The sequence below is a fragment of the Passer domesticus genome, chromosome 24 (genome assembly GCF_036417665.1).
Source record: "Passer domesticus isolate bPasDom1 chromosome 24, bPasDom1.hap1, whole genome shotgun sequence".
Lineage (NCBI taxonomy): Eukaryota > Metazoa > Chordata > Aves > Passeriformes > Passeridae > Passer > Passer domesticus.
The window spans coordinates 5675697-5703516 of NC_087497.1; the positions used below are offsets into that span (position 1 = coordinate 5675697).

At 62.4% G+C, this 27820-nt stretch overlaps 4 protein-coding genes across 11 annotated transcripts; 2 read left to right on the top strand and 2 right to left on the bottom strand.

The window, feature by feature from the left end:
• Positions 1-2716: 2716 nt before the first annotated feature.
• Positions 2717-10110, top strand: CRYBG2 (crystallin beta-gamma domain containing 2). The gene is made up of 19 exons (XM_064398700.1): positions 2717-4627; positions 5092-5139; positions 5220-5338; positions 5511-5676; positions 5753-5892; positions 5975-6101; positions 6345-6380; positions 6491-6618; positions 6885-7011; positions 7281-7423; positions 7497-7623; positions 7713-7745; positions 7839-7951; positions 8031-8160; positions 8452-8591; positions 8676-8799; positions 9268-9426; positions 9755-9914; positions 10022-10110. Exons 1-19 carry the CDS (start codon positions 2717-2719, stop codon positions 10108-10110), a joined length of 4020 nt encoding a protein of 1339 aa, XP_064254770.1.
• A 1111-nt stretch (positions 10111-11221) lies between these two features.
• LOC135285933 (basic salivary proline-rich protein 1-like) lies at positions 11222-11911 on the bottom strand. Its single transcript, XM_064398701.1, has one exon. It carries the CDS (start codon positions 11909-11911, stop codon positions 11222-11224), a length of 690 nt encoding a protein of 229 aa, XP_064254771.1.
• Positions 11912-12372: 461 nt separating this feature from the next.
• On the top strand, positions 12373-26277 carry UBXN11 (UBX domain protein 11). Of its 8 annotated transcripts, none has more exons than XM_064398629.1 (12): positions 13585-13979; positions 16507-16607; positions 17293-17347; positions 18194-18270; positions 18628-18733; positions 19982-20199; positions 20395-20553; positions 21337-21457; positions 22503-22591; positions 22804-22871; positions 23600-23740; positions 24344-26277. In XM_064398629.1, the coding sequence occupies exons 1-12, from the start codon at positions 13937-13939 to the stop codon at positions 24504-24506; spliced, it is 1341 nt and encodes a 446-aa protein (XP_064254699.1). In that variant the 5' UTR covers positions 13585-13936; the 3' UTR covers positions 24507-26277. The 8 variants fall into 8 exon arrangements, with proteins under 8 accessions (XP_064254703.1, XP_064254699.1, XP_064254702.1 ...); XM_064398631.1 differs by having other exon boundaries at positions 13594-13979; positions 20476-20553; XM_064398630.1 differs by lacking the exon at positions 13585-13979 and adding an exon at positions 16185-16232.
• Positions 25896-27647, bottom strand: SH3BGRL3 (SH3 domain binding glutamate rich protein like 3). The gene is given in 4 exon segments (XM_064398646.1): positions 25896-26776; positions 27034-27201; positions 27451-27527; positions 27530-27647. Coding segments are annotated over 4 exon segments (414 nt in total). The 5' UTR covers positions 27633-27647; the 3' UTR covers positions 25896-26710.
• Positions 27648-27820: the final 173 nt, after the last annotated feature.

Below are 27820 nucleotides of genomic sequence, written 5' to 3' on the forward strand. Positions count from 1 at the left end.
AATCCAACTCCTGCCAGCACAGTGCACCCCAAGAGGTGCCAGAGCGAGCCGGGGCTCCTGCACGCCTGCTGGCCTCACGGCCCGGGCTGGGGGGACAGCGGGGCTCCCCTGTCACCACTGTCCCCCCGTGCCCATGCCCGGGGGTACAGGGGCAGCAAGGGGGCTCCCCTGCCCTCCCCGTGAACCCCAGCCCTGCAGCAGTGCCCCAGCCCTGTCCCGGTCCTCCTGAGGGTGGCAGGCCAGCGCTCGCCCCGCGGTGACCGCGCTCAGCCCGGCGTGGCCGCAGGCTCAGCTTAATCCGTGCTCAGCGCTCAAAGGCAGCCGCAGCTGCGGCCCTCGGCCCCTCCGTGTCTCCCGAATATTAAACAGCCTTTGATTTGGGTGCTGGGGACCCTCTGGGGTGATGGGAGGCAGAGAACGAGGTCAGCTCGGCTCGGCTCGGCTAGGCTTGGCTTGGCTTGGCCGAAGGGGATGCATCAGAGCCGTGCTGGGTGCCCCGGTGTGGCAACAGCGCTGGATCCAGCCTGGCACGTCCAGGCAGGCAGAGATGGCCAGCAGCAGCAGCCAGGGAGCTGCAGGGCCTTGTCCTCCTGCCCTTGCACCCTCCTGTCCTTGACCCGTTGCTGCAGAGGGAATTACAGCAGAGAATGTGGTGCTGGGGCAGAGCAGGGCTCGGGGTGAGCTCTTTTCCCAGGAGCTGGGGGGCCCAGGGTGGCATCCGGCTGTGGGCATGGGATGGGAAAGGCAGACCTGGAGATCTTTGGAAATGCAGCTCCAGGTGAGAGGCAGGATGCTGAGTCAGCAGGTCCCCCCTCCCCCCAGCATCCCAGTGCTGCACAGAGCCAGCATCCCTGTCCCTGTGTCCCTGTCCCTGTGTCCTTGTCCCTGTGTCCCTGTCCCTGTGTCCCTCTGTCCCCGTGCTGTCCTGCAGCCATGGGCACGGCCAGTGCATCCATCCCTCTTCCACTGGAGGATGCCATGGCCCTGGCACCCAGCTGTGGCCTTGGCGATCCAGCTGTGGCCCTGGCGATCCAGCTGTGGCCCTGGGGATCCAGCTGTGGCCCTGGGCACCCAGCTGTGGCCCTGGGCACCCAGCTGTGCCCATGTGGCTCTGCAGCCCCACCCAGGCTGGTCCCAGCCTCCAGCGGTGCTGGCTGCCCCAGACAAAGTCTCGTCACCTTCCGGGAAAATGACACAAACTCTTCCTATCTGTTCTGGAAAGACCTGCTGGGCCGGGGAGAGCAGGATCAGGAGGGCTCCTGGCGGGCTGGCAGAAGGGGCAGGCAGCTGCCTGTACCCGGCCCTTCCCTGCCTGCCCCGGCCCCTGATGCCCTTGGGGAGTGGGAAAACCCAGCCCAGCGCTGGATTCATCCCACCCGGCTGCTGCAGGAGGAGCTCCTCCCCCGAGGTGTCCCCCAGGGAAAGCGGCCCCGGGGCTCGTGCAGGGAGGAGTCCCCATTCCTGGATGGGGACCTTAATCCCAGCCTGTCCCCGGGCTGACCCCAGATCCCCGTCCCTGCCATTGTCCCCAGCTGAGCGGTGACACCCAACAGCTCCTAACTGGGAGACGCTGGGACGTGGGTGCACTCCCAGCTCCCTCCCCAGCGCCTGCTGTGTCAGCTGCTTCCAGTCCCAAACCCAGCAATAAAACCTTTCTGGGGCAGGCATGTGGCCACAGCACGGGGACTGTGCTGGCATCCCCCCCAGGCCGAGGTGGCACTGTGTCCCTGTCCCCTCCCCTGAGCCTGGGGACCAGCAGCCCACGCCAGGACGTGCAGCTGCCTGCTGGGGACAATCTCAGCTCGGGGGGTGGCTCTGGGTGATTATCCCAGTTCAGTCCTCGTGCCCGTGGAGCTGCAGAGGAGGAGGCAGCAGTGCCACCTTTGCCACGCAGCCACAGGGAAGGCTCAGGGTCTGAGGCTGCTCGGGTCTCCACCCCCTCCTGCTCTCCCCGGGGCCGCCCCGGCCCCGCTGCCATCCCGGCCCGGCCTTTCCCGCACGGAGCAGCTTCCCTGTTGTTTTCTGGGCTTGTTTGTTTGCTGCTTCTGCTGACTCGGCGCAGCCCTGCTGCCCGCCTGACTCATCCCGCAGCTCGGGGCACGGCACGGCCCGGCTGCATTCTGCACACTCACCGTGCCCTGCCAGGCTTGCCTGTGCCCTGCCGGGCTCACCTGTGCCCCACCAGGCTCATCTCTGCTCTGCCAGGCTCCCCTGTGCCTCTCCAGGCTCACTGTGCCCTGCCAGGCTGCCCCGTGCCCTTCCAAGCTCTCCTGTGCCCTGCCAGGCTGCCCCGTGCCCTTCCAAGCTCTCCTGTGCCCTGCCGGGCTCTCCTGTGCCCTGCCAGGCTCACCACAGCCCACAGCCCACCCCGGTGTGTGGCAGAGCTCCCGCCAGCCCTGCCGGGCACAGCGGGGCTGGCACGGCCGGGCAGAGGGAGCCACGGTGCCCCCCTCACCCTCCCCGTGCCAGGACGGATGGCATGAGCACCACAAGGAGCCCCAGAGCTGCCTCCCGTGCCCACGGGATCCTCCCGAAACGTCCCTCGGGATCAGAGGGAGGTCTGTGGGGTTTACAGGCCTGCTTTGGGGCCGGGGGGGTTTTTTCTCAGCTCTCCCAGAGATTCCTTCTGTCCCTGCAGCTCCGGCAGCCCCAGCGCGGGGGCTGAGCCCGGCAGCGCGGGGAGCTCGGGCAGCCCGGAGCCGGCACCGCTCCCGGCATGGATCCGCCGCTCCGGCACGGCAGGAGCAGAGCCTTCGTGTCCAGCGCCGAGCTCAGCATGAAGCAGGGCCCGGCGGCCGCCCCCGAGGCCGGCTCCCGCTTCCAGAAGGTCTCGCTGGTGTCGCGGCGCCTGGAGAGCCCCGGCAGCGGCCGGGGCCGGGCCGGGAGCCCGTCCCGCGTGTCCCTGCTGCTGCAGGCCTGGGAGAGGGAGATCGTGGAGAAGAAGGGCTCCGGCCCCGCCGCTCCCACCCACCGGGAGCACTCGTCCTCCGCCAGCCTCCCCAAGGAGTTCGCGGCGCACGGCCCCATCTTCTCGCAGGTCTATGCCCCGGCGCAGAGAGCCCGGCGCCAGGACGAGCGGGGCAAGGCGGGGCCCGGTGGGGACGGCTCCCCCTGCCCGGAGGTGCCCGTGCACCGGGAGAGCTACGTGCACGGCACGCTGCTGCCCACCCGGCCCGCCGAGCGTCCCCAGGGGGCTGCCGGTGGCCCGTGTGCCACCAAGCCCCCCGCCTTGCCCAGGGCCCGCCAGGTCACCGTGCTGCGGACGGGCAGGGACGCGGCCGGGCCCGAGGGGCGCGGGGCTCCCGATGGGACACGCGGCACCGGCGGGGCCACCGCGGCCTCGGCGCAGCGGGACAGCCCCGGGCAGGGGGGCAGCGGCTCTGCTGCGGCCGCGGCGGGCACGGAGAGCTCGCCAGGCAGCGCGGAGGCCGCCGGGCTCCTGGCCGAGGGATCCCCCGAGGAGAAGGACTCGGCACAAGCCGAGCCCACGCCGGGGAAAGCAGCTCCGGGGGCCGGGGACCCCCAAAGCAGTGTGAGCAGCCCCCCGCAGTGTCCCTCGGTAGCGGCTGCTGGCCAGGCTGATCCGGCTGGCACAGGTGAGGGAAGCGTGGCAGAGGTGGATGGCACCACCCCAGCCACACCAGCGAGGACAGAGAGCCCCCCGGGAGCTGGCAGCACCCCCGAGAACCCCCCACAAGAGGTGAGCGATGGTCCAGAGCCTGCATCCCAAACAGCAGCATCAGCAAAGGCTGAGATTGAGCCGGAGGGGAATGAGATGATGGGAGACCCCCAGGGCACAGCCCAAGAGCCTGAGAGCACCCCAGAGCCCCCCAGCGAGCCCCCGGCTGAGAGCCCCCCGGACGCGAGCGAGGAGGACCCCGAGCTGCTGGTGGACATGGAGATCTTTGTGGACACGCTGCGCAACATGGAGCCCTCGGAGATGCGGAAGGCGCCCAAAGCCCCGCGGCAGCCGCGGCCGTCGGCGCTGAGCCGCTGCGCTGCGCTGCCCCCCATCCACGAGGACCGCGTGGCCCCCCGTGCCCCCCTGTCCCTGCCCCAGGCCCTGCGGGAGCTGCTGGCGGGGCGGCCCCGGGAGAGCCCCGAGGAAGAGGAGGAGATCGAGAACCCCTACCTGAGCGCCGAGGAGCGGGCGGCCGCGGGGAGCCGCCGAGCGCTGCCCGGGGATGGGGACGGCGTGGCGGGCCAAGGGTGGGTGGAGGGGGGCTCGCTCCTGGGGGCGCTGGGAGCAGATGGAAACGCCAAACTGGTGGCCGGGGGCCCGGCCGAGCGGAGCGGGCTCTTCCGAGGGAACGTCCTCAAGGGCATGGCGCTGCTCTCGCACCTCGTGGAGCAGAGGGCGGCCGCAGCCGAGGAGGGCAAGCCCTACTCGCGGCTGGACAAGAGCGTGCTCTACAGCCGCTTCGTGTCCCCCGGCGCCGCCCTGCTCGAGCTGCCCGACGCCAACGGGGGCTCGGATTTACCCTGCCTCGGGGGCCACAATGGGCTGGGCCCTGGTGGCCACCCCGGCCCCGAGGTGGCCGTGCTGGAAGCCCTGAGTTCTGGCTCTGTCCCTGCTGTCGCCGAGGAGCCGGAGAGCAGCGTGAGCCTGAGCCTCGACCATGTGCTGGTGAGAGAATCCCAGTGATTCCAGCGCTGGGGAATGCTCTCCTTCCTTCCCCGGGAAGGGGGTGGGGGCTGGACCCTGCAGCAGCATTCCCTGCTCCCAAAATACGGCTGCTGCTTCCCGTCAGAGGCCGTGGGGTGAAAGTGCAGGCACAGGATGGGTGATGGGACACACTGGGATGGGTGATGGGAGGGCACAGGATGGGTGATGGGAGGGCACTGGGATGGATGGATACGAGGTCAGGGGATGGGAGGGTGCCACCACGGCTGCTGGGAAGGTGCCGGGCAGGTGACGGGAGGGTCGGGGTCAGACGGGAGGCTGATCCCAGCCGGGCAGGAGTGCTCGAGGTGTGGCTGCCCGAGGTGTGGCTGCTCGGGGCGGGGGGAGGGCCTGGCAGACGCGAGATGGCCGCTGCAGCCGAGGTCCCCCCGCACTCCTCACCCTCCCGTGCCCTGGGCTCTTCACAGCAGGAGGACAAGGAGGGCTTGGAGAAGATCAACACAAGACCTGGCAAGGTACAGGGAGGGCGGTGGGGCCGGGCTGGGCCGGCACGGCGCGGTGTGGCAGCACTCCCCCGCCGTGCCCCCCTCCCCAGATCATCCTCTACTCCGACGCCGGCTTCGCGGGGCACAAACGGGAGATCTGGGACGACATCCCCGACGCCACGTCCTGGGAGCTGTCACACACCATCTCCATCCGAGTCATCCGAGGCGGGTAGGGACAGCAGGCGGGGCTCGGCAGGGACTCGTGCCGGGGATGTCGCAGCCCGGGCACCGGGAGCGCCCGTCCTGCCAGCGCTCGTTACCGCGGCGGTGACAGCCCGGCCGCCCCCGCACTCCGCCGCGGGGCTGCGGTGACCCCGGCTGTCCCCCCGTGCCGCCCGCAGGTGGGTGATGTACGAGAAGCCGCGGTTCCGCGGCCGCAAATGCGTCCTGGCCGAGGGGGACGTGGAGATCGACAACCCCTGGACGGCGTACGGGGACAGCGGGGACAGCGGGCAGCCCCGCGGGAGCCGCCCGTTCCGCATCGGCTCCTTCAAGAGGGTGGTGCGGGTGAGTGCGGGACCCCCGGAGCCCCCCGCGCCCCCCGGGCGGAGCCGCGGGAGCCGCAACGCCGCTGTGCCCGCAGGATTACCGCACCCCCGAGATCAGCCTGTTCGCGGAGGAGAACGGCGAGGGCGCCCGGCTCCGGTTCAGCGGCTCGGCCGAGGACACCCGCGAGCGGGGACAGGCGCTGGCTGCCGCCTCCATCATCGTGCACTCGGGCCTGTGAGGGCACCTGGGGCTGGGGGCTGCGGGTGGGCTCGGGCACAGACGGGAGCGGGGTGTGACGCCTTTCCCCGGTCCCCAGGTGGCTGCTTTACTCCAAGCCTTTCTTTGATGATGATCCCTACGTTCTGGAGCCGGGCGGGTACCCCAACTTAAAGGCTTGGGGAGCAAAGGACCCATCCATCTGCTCCATGCATCCCATCAGGCTGGTGAGTGCTGGCTCCTGGGGCGCTTCCAGGGCTGTGTCCAGCTGTGAGTGAGTGCTGGTTGTGTGGAAACAGGCCAAGCGTGGCTTTGGAAAGTGCTCCCGTGGGTTAGGGGTGAGGGAAAGCTTCAAAAGAGCTTCTGGAATGAAAATGACCCAAAAACCAGCTCAGGCTTTAAAGGGTGGCAGCAGATGTCCCTGCAATGTCTCCTCCTGCCACCCTCACTGGGGCTCCTTCTCCTTCCAGGGCTGCCCCGTCGTGGAGAGAGCTGGTGAGCCACAGGTGAGCTCTGGGGCAGCTCCCAGGAACCCTGGGCTGGGCTGGCCCTGGGACCACCCTCACCCCACCTCGTCTCCTTTCTCACCTTTCTCCTCTTTCTCCCCTGCCCCCAGGTGCTGATCTATGAGGCTGCAGCTTTCCAGGGCCGCAGCTTCACCATCAGCAGAGACATCTACGACCTGAGGCGCCTGCCCGAGGCAGCGCTGCCCACCGTGGGCTCCCTGCGTGTGCTGGGCGGCTGGTGAGTGGCACGGGCAGGCCAGGGCTGCCATCCTGGCTGGGAAGGTGATGCCCACCCTGGGAAGGGCTGTGGGGCTCCTGGGAGAGAGGCTGTGGATGGTGTCCCCGTGCCCCAGCACGTGGAAATCCTCTGGATGGGCTTTGTCTCAACTGGGAGTGCTTTAAGCCCTCGCGTGGGAACAATGGCCAACCTATGGGGACTATGGGCTATGGGGGCTATGTGGGAATCCTCTGGAGTCCTCACTGCCCGTGTGTGCCTGTCCACAGCTGGGTTGGCTACGAGAAGGAAGGTTTCCGTGGCCACCAGTACCTGCTGGAGGAAGGGGAGTACCAGGACTGGAGGCAGTGGGGCGGCTACAGCAAGGAGCTGGTGTCGCTGCGGCTGATCCGGACGGTGAGGGCAGCCATGGCAACGGCTTGGGGATGGATTTGGTGTGGGCAGAGAGAGCCAGGCACCCTCACCCCCAAAGGGAGCTGTCCCTGCCTGCATCAGGCAGCTGGGCATGGCCTGACATCCCCCAAACCCACCCAAAGGTTTGGCAGCTGCTCCCCCCGTCCCAGAGTGCCCGAGGCCAGGCAGGAGCCCGGCTGTGCGTGTGCCCAGCCCGCAGCCCCTTCCCCTGACAGACCACGGGGCTTGGGGGGGGTCTCCTCTCCCCACAGGACTTCTCCGACCCAGCACTGGTGCTGTTTGAGGCCATGGACTTCGAGGAGGGCGCGAGCGTGGAGCTGAGCGAGGCGCTGCCCGACACGCGGCTGGCCGGCTACGGCAGCGTCACGCAGTCCATCCACGTGCTGAGCGGCGTGTGAGCGTGGGGCCAGGGGGCTGGGGGGGTGCTGGGGAGGGGGAACGGGCCAGCACTCACCTCCCCCCTGCAGGTGGGTGGCCTACGAGGGCCCCAACTACTCGGGCGAGCAGTACATCCTGGAGAAGGGCGTGTACCGCAGCTGCGAGGACTGGGGGGCCAGCGACTGCCACATCGCCTCGGCACAGCCCATCCTGCAGGTGAGGGGACAGCCCCTCCTCATGGGACCCCCCCGGGGCAGTGGGTGTCACGGCCAGACTCCCACCAGCCCCGCTCTGCTTGCTTCCAGGTCAGGGAGCACAACCTGCACTTCGTCTCCAAGGTCAGGGCTGGTGGATGGGGAGGGGGGTGCAGCCCCTTGTGGGGTGGGGGTGACGCGTTGCCCCCTCACCGAGCTCCCTGCTCCCCTCCCCAGGTCCTGCTTTTCTCAGAGCCCGACTTCTTGGGGGATCACGTTGCCTTTGAGGAGGACCAGGAGGCCCTGCCCGAAGCCTTCATCCCGCGCTCCTGCAGAGTCCGCGGGGGCAGGTAGGGGGTCGGGGTGCTGTGGGAGGGATGGGTGCCCTCCGTGATGGCTCTGTCAGCCCGGAATGCTCCTCCCCACCAGCTGGATCCTGTTCGACGGGCAGGACTTCACAGGGGAGCAGCACGTGCTGTCTGAGGGCGAGTACCCCACGCTCAGTGCCATGGGCTGCCTCTGCTCCACCGCCATTCGCTCCTTGAAGAAAGTTCCACTGGTGAGTTCCTTCCCTTCCCTTCCCTTCCCTTCCCTTCCCTTCCCTTCCCTTCCCTTCCCTTCCCTTCCCTTCCCTTCCCTTCCCTTCCCTTCCCTTCCCTTCCCTTCCCTTCCCTTCCCTTCCCTTCCCTTCCCTTCCCTTCCCTTCCCTTCCCTTCCCTTCCCTTCCCTTCCCTTCCCTTCCCTTCCCTAGCAGAACCTTCCAGAACGTTTTTCCCCTCTCACGGGCACCCCCAGCTCTGGCTCTGCACCCCAGGAACCCCCACTCCCCCCGTTGTCCCCAACCCCACAGTTTTTCTCGGAGCCCTCCATCTTCCTGCACGGGCTGGAGTGTTTCGAGGGGAAGGAGATCGAGCTCAACTCCGAGGTGCGGAGTCTCCAGGCTGAGGGTTTCAACAACCACGTGCTGTCCGTGCGGGTCAAAGGAGGGATGTGAGTGAGCCCTGCTCCCCTGGCACCCCTGGGTGTCCCCTGCCCGCCCGGGGTGACCTGTCCCGTGCCACCCTGTCCCCACAGCTGGGTGCTGTGCGAGCACGGCGATTTCCGAGGGCGGCAGTGGCTGCTGGACTGCACTGAGATCACCAACTGGCTGACCTACAGCGGGCTGCAGCACGTGGGGTCCCTCTACCCCATCCGCCAGGTGAGGGTCACCTCGGGGAGGGGACAGGGCGGTGGCACCCGTCAGGGTGAACCCAAAACCCCGGGGCACGAGGCTCACACGGAGACAGAGCTGCCAGCCCCGGGCTGGGGGAGCTGGGGAGCAGCAGCCCAACGTCTCTGACACGGGAAAGGTGCCACCAGCTCGGCACTGCCACCCCAGATTCCTGTCCCCCACCCTGGGAGTGGCTGCCTTTGTGGTGAAACACTCCCCGTGGGCAACAGCCTCGTAAAACCCACGGCATCCCAGCGCGGTGAGCCGTGCCCGTGCCAGCTACGAGGGACAGGTCATGGTCACAGCCACCACCCTGGGGGCACCTGGGGACACCTGGGGGCAGCACGATGGGGAGAACCCCCCCAGGGGCACAGGGTCCTCCCTTGCAGAGCCCCAGCCAGGCGAGGAGCTGCAGGCCAGCGGGGTGTGGGTGCAAACCAGGCTCCTCTCTTGCAGAGACGGGTCTATTTCCACATCAGGAGCAGGGAGCTGGAGCTCTTCCTCTCGGTGCCCGACGACGTGGAGGAGATGAAGGCAGGGCGGGTGGTGGTCTCCAGCCTGAGCGAGCAGAGCAGCTCCGTCTGGTACTACGAGGACGGGCTGATCAAAAACCAGGTCAGGGCTCAGCTGGGACAGCCAGCGCCACCGAGGGAACCAGGGCAGCCCCTGGCAGGACTCCTGCTGGGCACTCCCCACCCCACAGCCATCCTCAGGGTTTATAAGAGCTTCTCCCAGCCTCTGATCCCAGCCTTGTCCCCAGAGATCCAGTGATTCTCCTCCCTGAGTCTCCCCTGGAGATGTGAAGCCATCTCTGCCTTCCCTGAGGAGTTTTTGTCACCCTCATCATCCTCACCTCTCACTGAGGGGTTCCTCCTGCTCACCCCCCGTTCCACCGCAGAGCCAGCTGCACTAGAGGGCAATCCCTGCTCCGTGTCCCTCGCAGGTGGCCCCCACCATGAGCCTGCAGGTCATCGGGCCGGCGGGGAAGGGCGCCAAGGCCGTGCTGTGGGCCGAGACGCGGCTGCCACGCCAGACCTGGAGCGTCGACTCCCAGGGACGCATCCACAGCCAGATGTTCGAGGACATGATCCTCGACGTGAAGGGTGAGCCCCCAGCCCCGCACAGAGGCTGCTTTGCCAGGGATGCCCCAGATGGGGTGTTGGCATCAGGAGTGGGGTTTGCCCTCCCCAAAGCTCCCCTCGCTCTGCAGGCGGCCGAGGCTACGACCGGGACCACGCCATCGTTTGGGACGTGGCTGATGAACGACCCACGCAGATCTGGGACCTCCAGGTGCTGTGAGGGACAGAGGTGCCATGGGGCACGATGGGGACACCCTGGCAGCGTGCCCACACTGGGGCAGGAGGCCGCAGACCCCAGCACATCTCAGTCCCAGCTGCTGGTGGGGAGGGTGACCACCAACCTCTGCACCACGGGGGGACCATCCCACCTCCCTCCCGAGGAGGCCTGAACATGGCCATGAAGGATCCCACGGACACAGCCAGCGCGGGACCCTCCGGAGGGCAGCAGGGCCCCTCCCCTCAATTTCTTCTTCCCCCTGAACTGTATTTATGTACGTGTGTAAGATACAGCCCTGCTTGTCTGGGCCAGCCCTGCCTGGGTGGTCGGTGTCCTTGTCCTTGTCGTGCCCGCAGCCTGGCAGCACCCCTGGAGCTGGTGCCAGGATGGGATCCCAGTGCCCTCTAGTGCCCACGGGCACAGGCAGCTCCGTGGCACGGACCTCGAGCAGGGAGGCACCGGCCAAGCCGTGCCCTGGGAGCACCGGGGGCTGCGGGACCCCTCCAGCTCCAGCTCCAGCCCAGGGGGACCCCAGCCTGTGGCCTTGGGGGTCCCTGTGGTGGCACCCCAGCTGAGCTCAGAGCCAGCAGTGCCCCCTGTCCCTGGTGGCTCAGCTCACCCATCTTCCAAGGGCCCGGCACAGAGGTTTGGCCCAGCTGGGTGGAGAGCAGGAGCTCCCCGGGGATGTGACTTGGAGCCGGGGGAGCACGGGGTGGGAAATGGAGAAAATTGCTCTGTCCTCGCTGCTGGGGAGAGGACACGGCTGCCAGCAAGAGCCTGCTCTGGTCACTGCGTGGGGGTAGCGACCGCTCGTCGCCCTGGCAGGGAGCGGCGGTGACAGCGCGGGGGCGCCGGGGGACATCGGGCGGCTGGGCCTGCCGGGCCTTCAGCAACAGCAACAAACGCCCGTCTTTTGCGTGTCTCCATTGCCCCAGTACCCGTCCGGGCAGGGGACAGGCAGCCACACGAGGGATTTAAATGGTAAGATCAGCCCGGCAGGAAGGGACGCTGAAGAACGTGAAGGCTCCTCAATATCGCAGAGCACCCCCACACCCAGCTCCGCTCCCGGCCGCGGCCGCGCCTCACAGAAAGACGCTGGAACTCCCCTCACGGCTTATATTAACCCTGCCGGGCTGTGATTGGCTGAGGGCGGGAGCTGGCGGCGCCGGATTGGCGGGGAGCTGCAGCCCCTGCCGCGGGATTGGCTGGGGCTGCGCGCGGGCCGCCTGAGAGGGCGCGCGGGGTCCCGCCCGAACGCGCGGAGCCCCCGGGGCCCGTTCGGGGCCCGTTCGGGGCCCGTTCGGGGCCCGTTCGGGGCCCGTTCGGGGCCCGTTCGGGGCCCGTTCGGGGCCCGTTCGGGGGGCCCGTTCGGGAACCGTTCGGGGACCGCCCGGGGACCACCGGGGGGACAGGCGGGGACCGCTCGGGGGGACCGTTCGGGGACTGTTCCGGGGGGACCGTTCGGGAACCGTTCGGGAACGGCTCGGGGCCGCCCGGGGATCACCGGGGGGCCCGTTCGGGGCCCGTTCGGGGGGCCCGTTCGGGGGGCCCGTTCGGGGGGCCCGTTCGGGAACCGTTCGGGGACCGCCCGGGGACCACCGGGGGGACAGGCGGGGACCGTTCGGGGACCGCTCGGGGGGACCGTTCGGGGACTGTTCCGGGGGGACCGTTCGGGAACCGTTCGGGAACGGCTCGGGGACCCTTCGAGGACCGCCCGGGGATCACCGGGGGGACCGTTCGGGGACCGTTCGTTCAGGGGATGCTCGCTCGGTGGTCCCAGCCCTGCTCCCCCCGGCCCCTCCATCCCCGGGACGGGCTCGGTGCTGCCCCCCCCCCCCAAGCCCCGGTACCGAGCCGGGAGACGGCGGAGACGAGCCCTGCGTGGCGGCACCGGCGCGTTTATTGCTCCGCTCCGCGGGAGCCGGGGGGACGCGGGGAGCGGCAGGAACGGGAGCGGTGCCGTCCTGGGCGGGGGCTGCGGGGCTCGGGGGGCCGCGGGACCCCCGGGGGCCGCGGGGCTCGGGGGGCTGCAGGGACCCCCGGGGGCTGCAGGGATCTCAGCGCAGCTGCAGCAGCAGCGCTGCCAGCAGCCCCAGCGCCGCGGACAGCAGCGGGGCGCTGGCGCCGGGCGGGCTCACGCTGCTGCCGCTGACGGTGGCGTTGCTCGGGGCAGCATCTTTCGGGGGGGACGGCGCCTCCTCCTTCGTGGCCTCCTCCTTCGCCAGGCTGAGGGTCTGCGGAAGAAAAGAGCTTCAGGTATCCCCGCCGACAGCAGCACGGCGGTGAAAGCGCCGAGGATGGTCCTGGGGGCAAAAGGAGTGCCCCAGGCCAGGCAGGACACACAGCCGTGCTGTCTGTCCCCTGGCAGGTTCCCCTTCACGCTCCAGCTCTGGGCTTGTCCCACGGCAGGGAGGGAAGTGAGCTGCCCCTGGAATGGCTGCCCTGCTGCTAGCCAGGGCCTTTCAGAGCTCGGGGGGGAAGTGGAAGGCAGGGAGTGGTCTCTGCGCTGCGAGGAAGTGGTGAGAAGGTGTCGGGCCACGGCCCCGCAGAAGAAGAAGAGGTGGGGAGTGGGGAACGCCCGTGCTGGAAGCGAGGGGCCGGGGAGGAGGGAGCCCCGGGCTGTGCAAACACGGGGTGTGTGAATGCAGCACGGCGGGCTGGCCAGCTCAGGGCAGTCTCTTTCCCTCTCTAACACTCCTGCAAAGCCATGCTGTGAAGCACGCTGCCCTGCACCCCTCCTCAGGGTCCCTCCGAGGTGGGAAAGGACAGGAACAGAGCCCAAAACTCTGCTCTCTTTGCCACGCTCTTGTTCTCTTTGCCTGCTTTACACAGGGGAATCCCAAAATGTAAATGCAGCCTGTGGAGCCAGCAGCAGGTCCCAGCTGTGGGCAGCTTCATGAGTGAAATAAGCACAGATAGATCCGGCCCTCTTTCCAACATGTTGTAGGGAAAAAAAAAATCACCCCAAAAGCTGCCCCAAAGTGCGTGGCGCTCCCCAAAAGTGCTGGTGGGCTCATCCCTCACACCCAGGAGAGCCCCAACGTCCCTCAGCACGGCTCTGGGGCCATGGAGCCCCCAGCAGGAAGGGAAATAACAGCCAGAGGTGAGAGTGAGAGGAAACTACAGCCTGTGTCCCCTCCAGCTCAGCATCCCCACTGCAGGAGAGGCTGGAAGATGGGCTGGAGAGCCCTGCCAGGGTTATAGAGGGTGGAAGATGGGCTGGAGAGCCCTGGCAGGGTTATAGAGGCTGGAAGATGGGCTGGAGAGCCCTGCCAGGGTTATAGAGGCTGGAAGATGGGCTGGAGAGCCCTGCCAGGGTTATACAGAATGGAAGATGGGCTGGAGAGCCCTGGCAGGGTCACAGAGGCTGGAAGATGGGCTGGAGAGCCCTGCCAGGGTTATAGAGGCTGGAAGATGGGCTGGAGAGCCCTGGCAGGGTCACAGAGGGTGGAAGATGGGCTGGAGAGCCCTGCCAGGGTCACAGAGGCTGGAAGATGGGCTGGAGAGCCCTGCCAGGGTTATAGAGGGTGGAAGATGGGCTGGAGAGCCCTGGCAGGGTTATAGAGGCTGGAAGATGGGCTGGAGAGCCCTGCCAGGGTTATAGAGGCTGGAAGATGGGCTGGAGAGCCCTGCCAGGGTTATACAGAATGGAAGATGGGCTGGAGAGCCCTGGCAGGGTCACAGAGGCTGGAAGATGGGCTGGAGAGCCCTGGCAGGGTTATAGAGGCTGGAGAGCCCTGGCAGGGTCACAGAGGGTGGAGAGCCCTGCCCCAGGGTCACAGAGGTGAGTTCTGCCCTCAAGATAAAGCAAAGCATTAAAAAGCCCCCCATGGAAGAGCTTGCACCTCCCAAAGCACGGCACAAACCCCTTGGTGAGACCGCAGCGCTTAAAGCCCAAGGAGAAACCCAAAAGGCAATGTTTTCAGCCGAAAGCAGAGGCGGCCGGGCCGGGCAGGGCCGGGCTCGCTCCTTACCAGGCACAGGGCGAGCAGGGCGAGCAGGGCGAGCAGGCGGGCGCGCTGCAGGGGCGGCATGGCCGGGCTCTGCCGCTTCCCCTCCGCCCCCGGCTTTAAGGGCGGCCGTGGCACCGCGCACCAATCGCGCCTCCTTCCCCAAAAGCCGCAGCCCGGGGAGGGCACAGCCTGCGCCGGGGGGAAAAGGGGGCCCGGCGTGGCCTGGGGTCTGCGGGATCGGGAGATGCTCCTCTGCACCCCTCGGCAGGGACCGGGACGGAATAGCGACATTTTCAGTTCGATATTAGATATAGGTTTGTATATACTAGATATTGTGGGTATATTAGATAGATGTTGATGTATATTAGATATAGGTAGGTATATATTAGATAGAGACATATATTTTAGATAGTTGTTGATATATATTAGATATATGTTGATATATTAGATGTATGTTGATATATATTAGATAGAGGTAGATATATATTAGAGGTTGATATACTTTAGATAGATATTGATATATTTTATAGAGAGGTTGACATAGATATAGGTTAATATATTAGATATATGTTGATATATATTAGATATATATTAGAAGTTGATATATTTTAGATAGATGTTGATATATATTAGACAGAGGTATATATTTTAGATATTGATATATTTTAGATAGAGGTTGATATATATTAGATATAGGTAGATATATTAGATGTATGTTGATATATATTAGATAGAGGTAGATATATATTAGATATATGTTCATATATATTAGATAGAGGTAGATATATATCAGACAGAGGTTGATATATTTTAGATATTGATATATTTTAGACTGATGATATATATTAGATATATGTTGATATATGTTAGATATAGGTAGATATATAATATAGAAGTTGATATATTTTAGAAAGATATTGATATATTTTAGATATATGTTGATATATATATTTATATAGATATATATATAGATATATAGATATTTTCAGTTCTCCTGGAGTCACTGAATAGAGCTTAAAGACTAAGTGGAAAATGAGATGAAAGGATGTAAAGGGATGAGCACAGGATGTAAGCAAAGCTGGAAACAGTGGAAAAGCAGATAAAAAGGACTGCAGTGGAAGTAGGTAAAAGAACAGCACATCCCCAAAGAAGAAATTCAAGGAAAGGCTGAGACTCCTCAGGCTCTGCCTCTCCCTGGGGCCTCTCTGTGCTCACCAAGGACTAGGAGGGACTGAAACCCTGCCTGGATCACGAGGGTTGGCAAACTGCAGCCCAGGCTGGCAGGAGCAAACCTTCCCTCCAGGTGGGGCTGGAGCCAAGGCATCCCTTGGGATTTCAGCCACACACCCTGAATAAGGGGGAATAAAGGGGGATAAAGGGGGAAATGCTTCCTTTGGCCCCCCAGCTCCATCCGCTCTGCAAATCTCTGAGCTCCCTCACCCTGCAGCACAGGAAACAAAAGCCATCTGGTTATTTGAATATTAAAAAAACCCATAAAATATTTTATTTGAATAGGGTTTGAAGTGAACAGAGGGACTGGGACGAGCTGAGAGCGCACACCTGCAGTCTGGTGCTGCTCCCCGCCAGCTTCCGCCCGGAAAATAAAAACATTCTGCAGAAAAACTCACCCGATTTAGCTCGGGTTTACTCTTGGGGCAAGCAGAAATTAAAGGCTCTTGAGCAAAACCAGCACCCCTGGCAGTGCCCAAGGCCGGGCTGGACAGGGCTGGGGTAGCGGGAGGTGTCCGTGCCACGGCAGGGCTGCGATGGGACCAGCGCTGGGGTCCCTGGAGCCCAAACCCCTCCGTGACCCCCATCAAAGGGGGTAAAACTGGGGGATAACCGGCTTGTCCCGCTCACCGACACCGGGAGAGCAGCACCGGGACAGCGGGACAGGGGATGGCGGCAGCGCAGGGCACCAGCGGGGGAAACAGAGCGCGGGAAGCAGGTGAGGGAACCGGGAGGAGGCTCAGGGCAGGCGCGGGGTGTGCGCGGAGCGGGGCTGGGGAGAAAAACGGGACCGGCCCCGGTGTCCCGGGACAGCGCGCGCGGAGCACGCTGGGAATTGTAGTTCTCGACCCCACCTCGCCCGCCACGTGACCAGCGCCGGGCCAATCGCAGCGGGCCCCGCGTCGCCGTGGCAACCGGCCGTAAACAAGATGGCGGCGGGGGGTGAGTTTGCAGGCGAGGCCTGGCCGTGCCCCGGGAGCCCCTGCAGGGCACCCCCGGCTCTGCTCCGGGCACAGCACTGCGAAGGAGCGCGGAGGGGAAAGCCCTGAGGGCTCCGGGCGTTCGGGGCCCGCGGCTGTCGGTGGCACCCCCGGGCAGAGCCGCTCCCGGGGCTCCCCCCTGGCACACACAGCCCGGAGCCAAGCGGTTCCCACCCCAAAAGTCCTCCCTGCTGTGGCAGAGCAGCAACGCTGCTCACAGGTGTTTGTGCTTTCAGGTGCAGCTCACGCTGACGCGGAGCTCGTGTCCTCCCTGGCAGAAAAAATCTCTCTGTTGGAGCAAAAAGTAGAGGAACAAGCACGAGAAATCCAGCTGAAGGTAAAAGTCAGCCTCTTGCTGAGCCTGCTGTGTCCCCTGCCACAGGAGTTCCACCCCTCAGACCTTGTGTGGGCTCAGTTCATCTGTGGCCTGCTGTTAATTACCCAAATGAGCCCTTTACAAAGCAAGAGAACAGTGGGATCAGGCCTTGGGGGGGCAGAGGGGACAATCCCTGCTGGAATTCCTCACAGCACTGACTCTCAGCACCCTGGCACTAAGATCAGCAGCTCTTCTGCTTCAGAATTTATTTTTTTCCCTCCTGTGGTGGCTGTTTTCTGAAACAGCAGCTGCTCACACAGCAGAGTCCTCCTGGATCAGCCCTTTGCATCACTGACTAGAACAAATACCCTCTAAAGTCTTAGAACAAATGCCCTTTAAAATCTTACCATAAATACCCTTTAAAATCTTAGAATAAACACCTTTTTTTTTGTTTGGTTTGGGTTTTTTTTTAAGAAGTGGCTGCAGAGATGCTGGTTTAGCTTCTAGATCAGACCCAGAGGTCTGAGCAGGAGCACCCGGGGCAGAGGGAGCACTGGGAGCTTCTCCTGGAGCTCCGTGTTTACCCCAGCCCTCCCTGAGTCCCCTGAAGGTGTTTGTGAGGTGGTGCAGCCCTGGCTGGTGTGCCAGCTGTGCCTGGGGCTGCTGGGGCCAGGAGCTGACCCGGGCCATTGCTCTGCCCCTGAAGGACAGCAGGATTGCTGAGCTGGAGGAGAAGATAAACACTCTTCAGGAAGGAGAAGGTAAAACTTGTTCTGCCTTTGGCACCTGTGGGAGGGCTGCAGAGCAGGGGCAGGGCAGCAGAGAGGCCTGGGACAGCTGGATCCTGGAATCCTGGAAGTCTGGAATCCTGGAAGTCTGGAATCCTGGAATCCTGGAAATCTGGAATCCTGGAATCCTGGAAGCTCCAGAATCCAGGAGCCTCCTTGGTGAGGGGTGGCAGCCACACAGAGGGGCCTTTCCCCAGGGCAGAGCTGCACTTTGTGGCTGCTCCTCTGCTGCAAAGCATCATTTCCTGACCTGTTGCTGTGGGTTTCTGAGTTTCCATGGGTGTGAGGCCGAGCACAGGCAGCTGAGGGTGGCCAGAAGAGCAGCAAGCACCGCAGAGCCCAAACAGCAGGAAAGCAGCTCCTCAGGGCTGGGAGAAACCCCAAACCCACTTGGAGCCTCCAGAGGACTCCAGCCTGACCCTGAGTGGGTCACTGGAGGTGCTTTGCCCTGCTCAGCTCCCTGGATCCAGCAGGGCTGAGCTGAGTTCTGCATTTCCCAGCTCTGAGCACAAAGGTGGCTGTGAACCCTCAGCTCCTGCTGCCATCCAGCCAGGATCCCAGCTGCAGGGGACACTGCTCCTTCTGCCTCCTCAGGGCCATTCATTTCCACTCTGGGGTTGCCAGCAGCACCCCTCACATCAGCTCCCAGGGCACAGAACTCCCCGGGGTTGTTCACAGCTGCCTTTTATCCTGTCAGCACCATTGTCAAGCAGTGCAGGGGGAGCTGGCACGTCCAGCCCCGTGTCCCACGGGGCTCCTGTGACACAGGACATGCACGGCTCTTCCCTGGGGACAGGAGCAGCAGCTTTTCTCTTCCAGATGCTTCTGAGCCACGTGCCTCAGCAGAGCTGGAAGCGAGGTGCCTTCAGCTGCAGAGGCAGCTCTGGGAGATGGAGGTGAGGCTGCTCTGCTTGCCCTGAGCCTCCCTCTGCTTTGGGGTCACTGCAGCCCCACTCTGGCCTTTCCCAGGCTGCCCCTCTGCTCCTCACAGCCCTTCAGCTCTGAGAAGAAGGAGCAGGAGAAGGTTTTAAACACACAAACACCTCCTGCCAGCTTCATCCCGATTTCCAGGGCTGCAGCTCCTGCAGCCTCGGGAGGTTCCTCTGGCTCCACAAATCTTTCCTGCTCCCTTTCCCTGCTGTCACTGCCCTGCCCAAGCAGCCCCAAAAAATCCTGCTCCGCCTCCCTCCCTGCCTCTCTGACCCCTCTCGGGCTCCCTTTCCCTCTGTGAGGCTCTGGCTCTGCTCCCGCAGCGGTTCCTGAGTGATTACGGTCTGGTTTGGGTTGGAGAGGCACGGGAGGACATGGAATCTGTCCGGGATGAAGAGGAGCAGCCAGCAGGGAGCCTCTGCAGGCCGGGTAAAGCACAGCACGGCTGGAGCTGCCAGCCCAGGCAAGGGAGAGCAGATCAGCACCAAAACACCAGGGCTTGGGTCTCGAGAATTGGGGTCCTGGGCCGAGATCTTCACAGCAATCCCTCCCAGGGACACAGACACAATCGAACAGGAGCTCAGCAGGTTTAATTTTATATTCTTTAATTTTATATTCTTTAATTTTATATTCTTTAATTTTATATTCTTTAATTTTATATTCCTGTGGTTTGTGCACCCTTCTGGGGAAGGGGAGAGAACCTGATGGCTCAGCCCTTCGGGAGGAGAGCTCAGAGCAGCTGTTTCCTGCAGAATTCACAAACCCTGCACGTTTGAGGCTTGACTGCTCTAATGGCATTGACACAGGGTGGGTGGAAAACGGAATCAGGTGCTTTGTGTACACAGGAGCTGTAGTAAGTTACCCACAGAGCCTGGCTCCAGCAGGGAGTATTGTTTGCCTTTCCTCCCAGCCACCAGGTGAGGGTTTAATTGGGACCTGCCTCTGCTGCCTGGGGCCCGAGCACCTTTGGCAGTGCCTCCTTAGGGAGTGGTAACAGAGGGAAAAAAAGAAAATTATTGGGACTGCAGAGCCAATGCTGCTTCCTAACCACCTTGGAAATATTAGCGCTTCCCTTAGATGCAGGAGGGGAGAGACAGAGGGAGATCAGCAGAAACACTTTTGGTTTCATCTCACTGACCCTTTTTTTCACATCATCCTTTAGCAACTCGTAAAAAAAGCAGAACAACCAAGGACTTCAACTCAACTAAGACCTTTCCTCTCATTTCCTCTTCTGACTTCTTTCCTCTGCCTCATCACAACCCTTGCGCTGCTTCACCCCCACAGCCCCAGACAAACATCCTGGCAGAGCCCTGCCCTGCTGCAGGCAGCTCCTCAGGGGTGACCCACTGCTCCAATCTGATCCAGCTGCTCCTGCACAGGGACAGCACAGCCCTCCTGAGAGGATCAGCGAGCCTGGGAGCCCAGCGTGGGCTGCAGGAGCTGCTCTGAGCTGCTCTGAGCTGCAGCGCTGCATCCCTGCCCTGCCCTTGTGGTTCAGCACACACCCCGGGCACCTGGCAGGGCTGTGCCACAGCAAAAGGCTGCAGCACCTTCTGCAAACACGTGGAAGGCGAGGCACAGGCAGCCCAGCAGCGTCAGGGCTCAAGCACACCTCAAGTTCAAACAGATCAATGTCCTGCCACCGCCCCTGCCCCTAACCCTGCTCCTCTGCCGCAGGTGAGGCCGTGGTTTGCAAACAGCAGATTGATTTTGATTTAATCCTGGAGAACATCAAGGATTTGAACTCGCTGGTGGGAGAGGGCGTTTCTCAGATCGAGCGCACGGCCCGGGGGGCTCGTTTGAGGAGAGCAGAGCCCCTCCCTGTGACCCTGTACCAGAATGGGATCACCGTGGGACACGGAGCCTTCCGGCCCTACCAGCACCCAGCCACGCAGGTATGGAGGGGGCTGAGAGGAGCCAGAGCCCTCCTGGAGCCCTCACTGAGCCCCAGCAGAGGGGATGGGGCCTCTGAGCTCATCTCAGTCCAGCTGCATCCCCACAGTGCCTTTAGAGCCCTGCACGTCCTGTGCAGTGATCTCCAGAGATGGAGATCCTGTGTCTTTGATGCAGACCTTTCTGCACGGCCACAGCACCACAAACAGGAGCTGCCCAGCAGAAAGGTCAGCCCAGAGCTCAGCAGCAAGCGACCAGGAGCTCTCCTGTTGTTCCAGCAATGCCTGCAGGACATCATGGATGGTTATTTCCCCTCGGAGCTGCAGCCTCGCTACCCCGACGGCGTCCCCTTGCAGGCAGGTGCCACACACAGCTCCTGGGCACCGTGCCTTCTGCTGGGTGGTGCCCAGGGAAGGGCAGGCTGAGGTTTGTGGTGCTGTGCAGGTGTGGCTGGGCCCAGGGGAGGCACGCAGGGCACCTGCAGCAGCCGTTACAGGAAACGTCTCAGCACCAAGGTTCAGGGGATGCTGTGCCTCAGTGAAGCTGCCCTGGAGCAAGGCTTCTGAGAGCACAGCAGGCTCTGCAGGAGAAGCAGCACACGCAGGAAATGAAGAGCTGTGTCACAAAAAGGAGGGGGAAAAAAGTTCTCAAGTAGTTCCCCTGAAAAGCTCATAACGTGAGAGTGAGCAAGTACCTTTAGAGAGGATGTCGTGAGTTTATTTTGCCACAGTTTAAATGGATTTGGCCACCTGAGGTTCTCTTGGGCCCCAGTTTTTGATTGCTCAGAAATGGCAAAGAGCCAAAGCCACATTTGCAGGCAGAGAGCCTCAGAGGACCCAAATCTAGGTCTTGGAGTGCACCTGCAATGTCAGCAGGCACAAGCAGAGGCTGGACTTTCCCTGTGCCACGGAGAAACCAGGGCACAACTGCCTGAGCAGGACAAGGTCAGGCCAGCTGGAGCAAACTGGGAGCTGTGGGGGTTAGGAAGTCACATGGGAAGGGGATTGTGCAAAACTCTGGGGGCTGAGGTTCCCTAGAACCTGTGCATCCTTGCTTTCGTTTGGGGTTTCCAACTGCTGTGGTTTGCTGGGCTCGGCTGCAGCAAGAGCAGCTTGAGCAATAGTCAGATTTGCTTACAGGTCACTGACAGGAGGGACGTGGTGTTTCAGAAGCCAGACCTTCCCCGGAGCTTTCCTGGCCCTGGCCAGGTGGTGGGCACTTCAGAATCCAGCAGAGTGCAGGAGACCTCTGAGATCCCAGGTAAAATCTCAAACCTGCCTCGAAAACGCTGCTCCTTCTTGAGGAGGAGGATTCTTAAACCTTACCAGGGCAGTGCAGGTGGTAGGGGGGGAATGTGAGGGTCTCAAAACTTCTGGGTCAGGGCCTGGTGTTGTCTCAGGAGCTGGGGGCCAGCAGCACACACAGCATCCTCTCAGCATTAATCCTGCTGAAGAATGAGATGTGCCAAGTAATAAAATAATAGAAATTCAGCAGGTTTCCAAACACACATCTGCCCTGTGCCTTTCTGAAAGGCCAAGCTTGCTTCCAGCTCCACCACATCAAAGGATGCTGAGGTAACCCTGCAGGCCTGGGTTGCAAACCCTGCTCCTTTCAACCAGCTCATTCCAAAAATGTAGATACCGGCAAGGCAAATTTACCGTAACTGCACCCAATATGGGACAGTTTCTCTTCAGACTTTCACAACAGAACAGGGGACATCAAAGGCCACAGATTCCTCATTTTGCTTCGAGACACTCGCAGTCTGTGTAAGCAATATCTGACAGGGCTGGGGAGTCAAACAGAGACAGAAATCAGTGGGTCTGTGGGTGCATCACTAAATAACCCCACACACATATCCCTCATGAGAAGCAGCTGCCTGCTTCCATTCCACTGTGCTCAGCCACCTCAGGGCTAAAGCTAAATATCCCCTTTATCCGAGCAGCAAAACAAAGAATTGTCCAAGCAGAAAGGAATGGACTCCTACAAATCCAGCCTCACAAGGTGAAAAACGTCCCAGTCTGTAACAATGGTGATGTTCCCAGCTCTTCACAGCAGAGCTGCCCGCTGTGCATCCCAGCTGTGCACTGCACAGCTCTCGCTGCTGATGCTGACAATCAAACATTTCCTGGGGCACAAAGTGGGACAACTTCAAGGCAGGAACCCGAGAGCTGCTCAGGGCCTCGCTGGGCTGCGAGAGCTCTCCCTGCTGGTGCTGCTCTCTGCTTTCACCAAATCTGCCTTTTCTGCCAGCAGAACGCTTGTCACAAAGCTGACACACGGACACGTCTCCCCTCTGCCCTGCCAGGTGCCAAAGCCCCCTGGGAGCAGGCTGCCAAGGAGCTTTCCCAGCCCCTGAAGCACAGAGGGAGCGCGGGCAGTGCCCGAGGCACACAGGTATGAGAGGCTCCCCTGGCACCCCAGGAGGAGAGCAGGGGTGGTGCTGTGCGCTCAGCTCCCTGCACAGCACCCCCAGCCCCTCCCTGGGCCTCTCTGAGCTCCGTGGCACCTCCCAGAGAGGCTGCACCAGAGCACACCTGGCCCTTGCCTCGTGGCTGTGCCAGCTCTGGCTGCTCTCCACTCACCTGACCCACCTGCTTTGCTGGCAGGGCTCTGATGGGCAGCAGGGCAGCAAGGAAATCCTGCTGGAAGCACCTGGGCTGGCTGCCCTGGAGAGGTACAGGCACAGCCCCCCACCCCCTGCCCTGTCAGGATCTCCTCTTCCTCCTGTTTCATCACTGCAGGTTTAGTTCAGTTGAGGAATGGACTTTCCCCTTTTAGACCTTAGAAATAGACAAAAGGCCAAGTTTGGTCCTTTGGGAAAACCACTGAATTTTTCATGGCAAACATGTCATATTTTACATCTCTAACAAAAAGCTTCTGTTGTTGAAAATGTCACTTGTTAATGTGAAAGTTTTCCCGACAGCAAGCCAAGGCCTAAGAGTTTGTCACCATTGAAGGAGCTTTTTGCAGTCATGTTAAATGGGGAACCCCTCCAGGAAACTGGTGGTGGGAGGCCTCACTAGCAGCACTTTTCCACTCAGTCTTCTGGCAAGCCAAGACCCAAATAGCTAATGAAAAAAAAAAAACCCCAAAAAAAAAAAAACCACCAAAAAAACCCAAAAAACCCAAAGCAGATTATTTTTAATCAAAGTAGGGCGAAGCACTTACCAGACAGCCCTGGTTTAAAACGAAAAAGCTAAAAAAGGCCCATAACCCTCTTGAAGGCACCTTCAGCTGGGAGAGCACAGCAGCAGTTTGGGCAGTGGGCAGGTCTGGGTGCCCGTGCTCAGACACGGCCTCGTTCACACTCCCAAACACAAACCTCCTCTGCCCTGCTCCGCTCCCGGGGGCACTGCCTGCTGAGTGGAGCTCATCCTGGGCTGACAGGGTTCTCTGGGCCAGGGTGAAGCCAGCTGAGGAGGCTGCAGCCCCCGGGTTCTGCACGCTGCGCGTCAGGTCCGAGAGCGGCGAGCAGACGTACGAGCTGAGGATGCTGCTCACGGCCACCATCGGGGACCTGCGCCAGCACCTGGCCCACATCAGGTACCCAGCCCGCCCTGCCCTCCCTGCCTGGCTCTGCAGGGCCCCAGAAAAGGCTTCCTGAGCTCCTGGAGCTTCAGACATCAGCCTGAGCTGGGCACAGCCCTGTGATCTCTCCAAGCAGCAGATCCTGAGAAGCTCAGAGCATTTCTTACCCACTTTGCCACACAGCACAGAGATAAACTTCTGTCCTCCCCAAATTGCCCTCAGAGCCAGGCCCATCGCTGCCTTTGCCTCCTTGCAGCACTCACCCAGCTGGTGCCAGCCTTCCCAAGGTTGCAGCCTTGGCTTGGCTCAGCCAGCTGTGTCCCAAAGCACCCAATGCTGCACCAGGGCTCCCTCAGCCTCTTGGGGACAGCTCCAGATGGCTCAGGGCCCTCTTTGCTGTCCCCTCCTGCCACTCCTGCTGCAGGCCTGGCCTAGTTGAGCCCGGGATGAGCTCAGTGCTGGTGGGATGCATGAGCCTCCTTCCTCCCCTGTGCAGCTGTGCCTGCCTGGCTGCACTTTGGGCTGGAAGCTCTTTTTTCTGCTCTTGCATAACCACAGCTGGATCAGTCAAAACCTCGGGGAATCCCACGAGCAGGAGATTGTGCTGTTCTTTCCTAGGGGTGGAAACTCGGACTATGAGATCATCAGCACCTTTCCCCAGCGGGTGTACACAGACAGCTCCAGGAGCCTGCAGGAATGCGGGCTGGTCCCCAGGGCCTCCCTGCTGCTGCGCAGGAGAGACCCCTCCCAGCAGCAGGGCAGGGGGCTGCAGCCAGCCTAGGAGCTGCTCACCCCAGCTCTGCACGGGGAGGGAGCTGCCTCTCACCTTACCCGTGGGGAAAAGGGAGAGGTTTTCTTTCCAGATTCGGTTTCACTGTGCCTGGATGGAGAGGAGCTGGGAGCAGCCCCTCCCTTTGGCCCAGTCCTGCTGCCTCGCACTGGCTGCTGCTCCCCAGCACAGGGGCTCTGCCACCAGCCCACCCGGGCTCCAGGCCTGGCTCCCCATCTCTGTGCAGGTGCCACAGGCTGCCCGTGCCCAGGGGAGCCTGCCAGCCCCACCCCAGCACTGGGCAGTTGTTAGCTGTGCTCAGGGGCTGGAGCAGCAGGATGGACACACAGCCAGGGGCACTTTGCTCCCTACAGACCTCCCCTGCACTGGCAGCAGGGCACACACAGGCTCAGGTCTGTGCTGGAGCTGACCCTGAAGGCCATGAGCCATCGCAGCGCTGGGGCTGAGCCAGGCTCGGCTCGGCTCGGCCGGGAGATCCTGCTGCTGCCTTTCCTGTACGTGCACAGCTCCTTCCCTTGGACAGCCCCCAGCTGCAGCGGGGCCCCGGCTCCAGCCTGCCTGGAGGTACCCGCCCTCCTCCTCCTCCTCCTGCTGCTGGATGCTGCAACAGGACACCGTGTCACTGGAGAGCAGCAGAACCCCTCTCTGCCCAGCCCTGAACAAAGCATCTTCCTGCCTGGCCCGTGGGCTGGGGCTGCACTTTTCCCTTTCCCTTTCCCCAGCACATTCTTCCCATTCCAGCTGTGACAAGCTCTCACTTGACTCCCAGCTGACAACACTCCCACTCAGGCAGGGCCTTCTGGCAGGTTCCCTCTTCACAGAGCCAGCCCTCATTAAAGGCTCCCAATAAAACCCTTCATTCCAGCTGCACTTTCCACTTCCTTCAGCTTCCAAAGGCTGTGGAAGCCCAGAGCTCTTCCCAGAGCCCTCTGCCCAGAGCTGCACAACTCAAACTCCGTGAGCAGAGACTCAACCCACCCAGCTCTCCCTCAGCTTCCTCCTTTTTCCACCTGTAGCAGATTCAGGAGCAGCTCTTTCCCCTGCCCCTCTGCATCCTGGTCCAGGCAATCCTTGTGCCAAAGGTTTGTTTTTCACTGCCACGTCTGGCTGAGGCTGTCCCTGCCCCGGGCTGCCTCTGTGACCACGCAGAGGAGAGGAATGCTCTGGTGCCTGTCCCTGCTGCGCCCTAGGACATTCAGACACGTCCTGGGAGCCTTTGATTAGCAGCAGCAATCTAAGGTGTTAAGATCTTTGTGTCAGCCTGCAGCAGCAGGTACAACGCACTCAGCTGGAAATGACTCACAATCCTTAGGTAGGGTGATGTTTAACCTGTAGCCAAAATAAAACTGAATTTAAAAGAAATGCAAGAGTAGCACTGCGAAAGGTACAGTAACATTTAATAGCATCTCAGAAGACAACACTGGTTATAAACTTGCTTTTTGGCAGGAAAAACAAAATGCACTTGGTCCAGGATTGCAAAAAAAAGCCAACACAAAGAGGAAAGATGGGACAGCTGGAGCATCAGCTGTTCTGGGGCAGCCCTGAGCCATTAATGCTCCCCAGGGAGCCTGGTCAGGGTGGAGAGTGGCCAGAGCAGCAGATCCCACTGCCAGCCCCACCCATTCCCCAGGCAGCCTTCGCCCCCAGCTCCACCGAGGTGGGCACTCACACCCAAATTCTGTGCAGTATTTTTGCATTAAATTAAGACAAAAAAAAAAAAAAACACCCTAACCCTTTACTTAGTTGCCATAATGAGGGGGGGGGGGGGAGACAAAAAAAAAAAAAAAGGAAGTGAGGCAGCAGAATTTACAATTTTAACAGCAACTGGGAGAAGTGGGAAGCACCGTGCAGCCCTAAGCCCTGCCCTGGCGAGGCAGAGGAGGGGGCTGAGGGCCAGGATGGCCTCGCACGGCCCCGGAGGCTTTGCTGTTTACAGAGGCACTGGAAGCTGCCGTGAGCCAGGCCCAGCTCTGCTCACAGGCCAAGCAGCGAGCGTCAACTTTCTTTGGATCCCTCTGAGATGACACCGGGGGGAGGCAGGAGGGAGTCGGAGGCAGCTGCAAGGAGGAGTTTTGGTCGTGGGTTTTTCCCCGCGCTGGGTTACAGGTGGTGGTGCCAGCCTGGAGGTGAAGGTGGTCGGAGATGAGGGCGCTCAGGAATGCAGGTAGAGTCCAGGATGGGAGGGGAAGCGGGGCTCAGGCCAACTTCAGGAACTCCTGCAGGGTGTTTTGCTCCACAGCTTCCACGAAGAGCTCATAATCCTGCAGGGAAACGCCACACTGCTCACGAGGCAGTCTGGTTCACAGCCCTGGCACCAGCTGGGTGACAGGACAGAGCGGGCACAGCCCCGCTGCCACCCAAAGCCCCCCGCCCGGGTCCCCTTTTTCTGTGAATCCTGGCAGCACCCGGTCCCTGCACCTCACAAGAAACAACTTAAAAGGCATCCTGAAGATGTGCAGCAAAGCCAAGGGCAGGACGCCCCCCAGCACCCGCCCCGGGCGTGCAGCAGGAGCCTCACCCCGCAGTACTGGTCCCCGTTGACGATCTGGGGTGGGATGGCTTTGGGGTTGCCCGCCTTGGCCCTCATCTCCTCCCGCAGAGCGTTGTCCTGGGAGATGTCCACCAGCTCGTACTTGATGTTCTTCCCGTCGAGGATTCGGGTTACCTCGCTCTGCTGGGATTTGATCTGGAAGCCGGGTGGGAAAGGCGGGTTACGGGAGATGGAGAGGAGCCCCAGGGGCGGGCACAGCGCCGGGTGCCAGCCGGGCTCGGCGGTGACACAGAACAGCGGCGTGGGGACAGATGGGGACGAGCAGGGGAGAGGGGACACCGAGGATGGGGCGGGGGGGCTCGGCTGCCGCACGGACCAGAGGCGCCCACCCCCGGGGAGAGCGGCCCGGAGCCGGCGGCCCTGCCCGGTGCTGCCGGTGCTCACCTCCCGGGAGCCGGTCACCGAGGTGCTGTAGACCTTGAGGGTGCTCATGGTGCGATCGCGGCCGCTCCCAGCGCTGGCCCGGCCGAGGCAGGCAGGCGGGGATGGAGGCGGGGAGGAGCGGCAGCCCCGCCGCCGCCCGGCATGTGACCGCGGCGGCCAATGGCGCCCGCCGCACCGGGCATGCGGCCTCGGCGGGGCCGGCCCCGGGACACCGCCCCGGCGGCACCGGGAGCGCCGGGGAGACACCGGTACCGCCGCCACCGGGCACCGGGGAGACACCGGTACCGGCCCGGCGGAACCGGGAGCACCGGTACTGCTGCCACCGGGCACCGGGGAGACACCGGTACCGCCCCGGCGGCACCGGGAGTAC